At 30.7% G+C, this 1,852-nt stretch overlaps 1 protein-coding gene across 1 annotated transcript in view; it reads right to left on the bottom strand.

Moving 5' to 3' along the window:
* The window catches only part of Nulp1 (Nuclear localized protein 1), a 26,039-nt gene that overhangs the window by 12,975 nt on the left and 11,212 nt on the right, over positions 1-1,852 (bottom strand). The window contains exon 9 of the mRNA XM_014435133.3: positions 548-797. Within this exon, the coding sequence (XP_014290619.1) occupies positions 548-797 (250 nt within the window). The remainder of the gene's footprint in view (positions 1-547; positions 798-1,852) is intronic.

The raw sequence follows: 1,852 nt of genomic DNA on the forward strand, positions 1-1,852 counted from the left end.
AAGAACAACATAAATAAACAAAACCATAAAATAAATAAATATGGTTTTGTTCATTTATGTTGTTCTTTGCTGACCGCACCCCCCGACAAACTTCTCCAATCTTAAAATGTATAAGGGAAGAATTAATAAATAAAAAAAAGGAAAAAATAAATTGTGTGTAACTTTAGTACATTATGCAGAAATTTTTATAATATAACAATTTAAAACAATTATGCTGTGGCCATTTATATTAATAGGATTATAAAAAAATTGTGCTTCACTAGTTATAAGTAAGCTGTGTATGAGGCAACGTTATATCACTATTTATTTTCCTAATTTTTTGTTATACTGTTTTTTATTGTTTCTTGTTGTTATTGTTGTTGTGCTTAGCTCTGAAGGAGGCCTGAAATTAGGCCAAACCATAAAAATTAATAAAAGAAAAAAAATTGCTTATTTTTGATCTTTTTTTCACTGACCACACCCCCGACCATCTTCTTATTTGAAGACCTATGGTCAACACTCAACTCACCAGAATAATACGAAAAGATTTATGGCATTATCCACCTACCTCGGCTAGAAGAAGCGGAGTTTCCTTGAGGTCAGAAAGTATGATGTGCCTATGGATGTTCCTGGGAGTCGCATGGTACCGCTTGAGCCGAGCCTCCTGCCACTCGGCGACGAGCGGATCGCCCGCTTCCACCCTGTCCAGGGCCTGGTGAGTGTTCATTTCCAGCCAAGGTAGCAGGTCGGCCTCCTTCCAAGCATGATAGCAACGCTCCACATACATAGTCTCCAGCTGGCTTAAGGACTTACTTTGCCTGTGGTAATAATCAAAGAAGTATTTTATAATTAGTCAAAGATATTAAAACAAGAAGACTAAATTAATAATATAAGCAAAATTTGTAAACAAAATTATTTTGACATTAATGGAATGATTAATTTTTCATAAATCAAATGTTTGTCCAAACAAATAAAAATCAAAATTTTGTGAGTATATTTTGGCAAACATCAATATCATAAAAACTACTACTCCTACTAAATTAAACATCATTGACTACAATATAGAGGTAATTTATTTAATTATGTTAATTGTATAATTGTGTAATTACATCATTTTGTAAATAATTATTGTTTTTTTTCGAGGTCACAGCTTAAGTAATGATATGTAAATAACTATTATTTCATTTTTGAGTTCAATTAAAATTAAACCCTTTTTAATGGAAACCTCTCTATAACAGATAAAATTATATTTCCCATTATGTAGAAGTCTCATTGCAAAATTAAACAGACATGACAAAGATTAAACTGAGTAAACATTAAATTCAGTCAAAGATTTTTTCTTTACTTCTTGTTTGTTTCATTTTTATATCTTATACATTAATATAAATTAGGCTTGTTCTGATTTTGTGAGTCAAAGTAATATTTAATTTTGAACTACAATTGCCACCACACTTGTTATTAGGTTATATAAACACTATGTTTGCTATATAAACCATTTCAATAAACAAATCGCTAAACATTCTAATTATACTCTAATAAAAGAATTGAAAAGAAATCATATCTAAGAGAGCTGTCGAATCTTTGTCCTCTATTGAGGACTTTGTTGTTACTGGACTGATTTACTTGGGTTTTTTTGCTAAATGTTCCATTTCGCCATGGGAAAGTTTAAAGATAATGAAATCCCCGAAGTCTCAAAGAAAAAATGTTTTCAAGAAAATTTAGTTTAATATTAAAAAAAATCCTCAATGCTCCTTATTTTGTTACTAATAAAACCATCTATAAAGACCTAAATGTTCCTTATGTAACCGATCTAGCCCGAACCCGATATTATTCCTTCCATAATAAACTCCCTAACCACCCAAACCCACTAGTT

This window comes from Halyomorpha halys, unplaced genomic scaffold (genome assembly GCF_000696795.3).
Source record: "Halyomorpha halys isolate HHAL.00 unplaced genomic scaffold, Hhal_1.1 Scaffold1522.1, whole genome shotgun sequence".
Classification (NCBI taxonomy): Eukaryota; Metazoa; Arthropoda; class Insecta; order Hemiptera; family Pentatomidae; genus Halyomorpha; species Halyomorpha halys.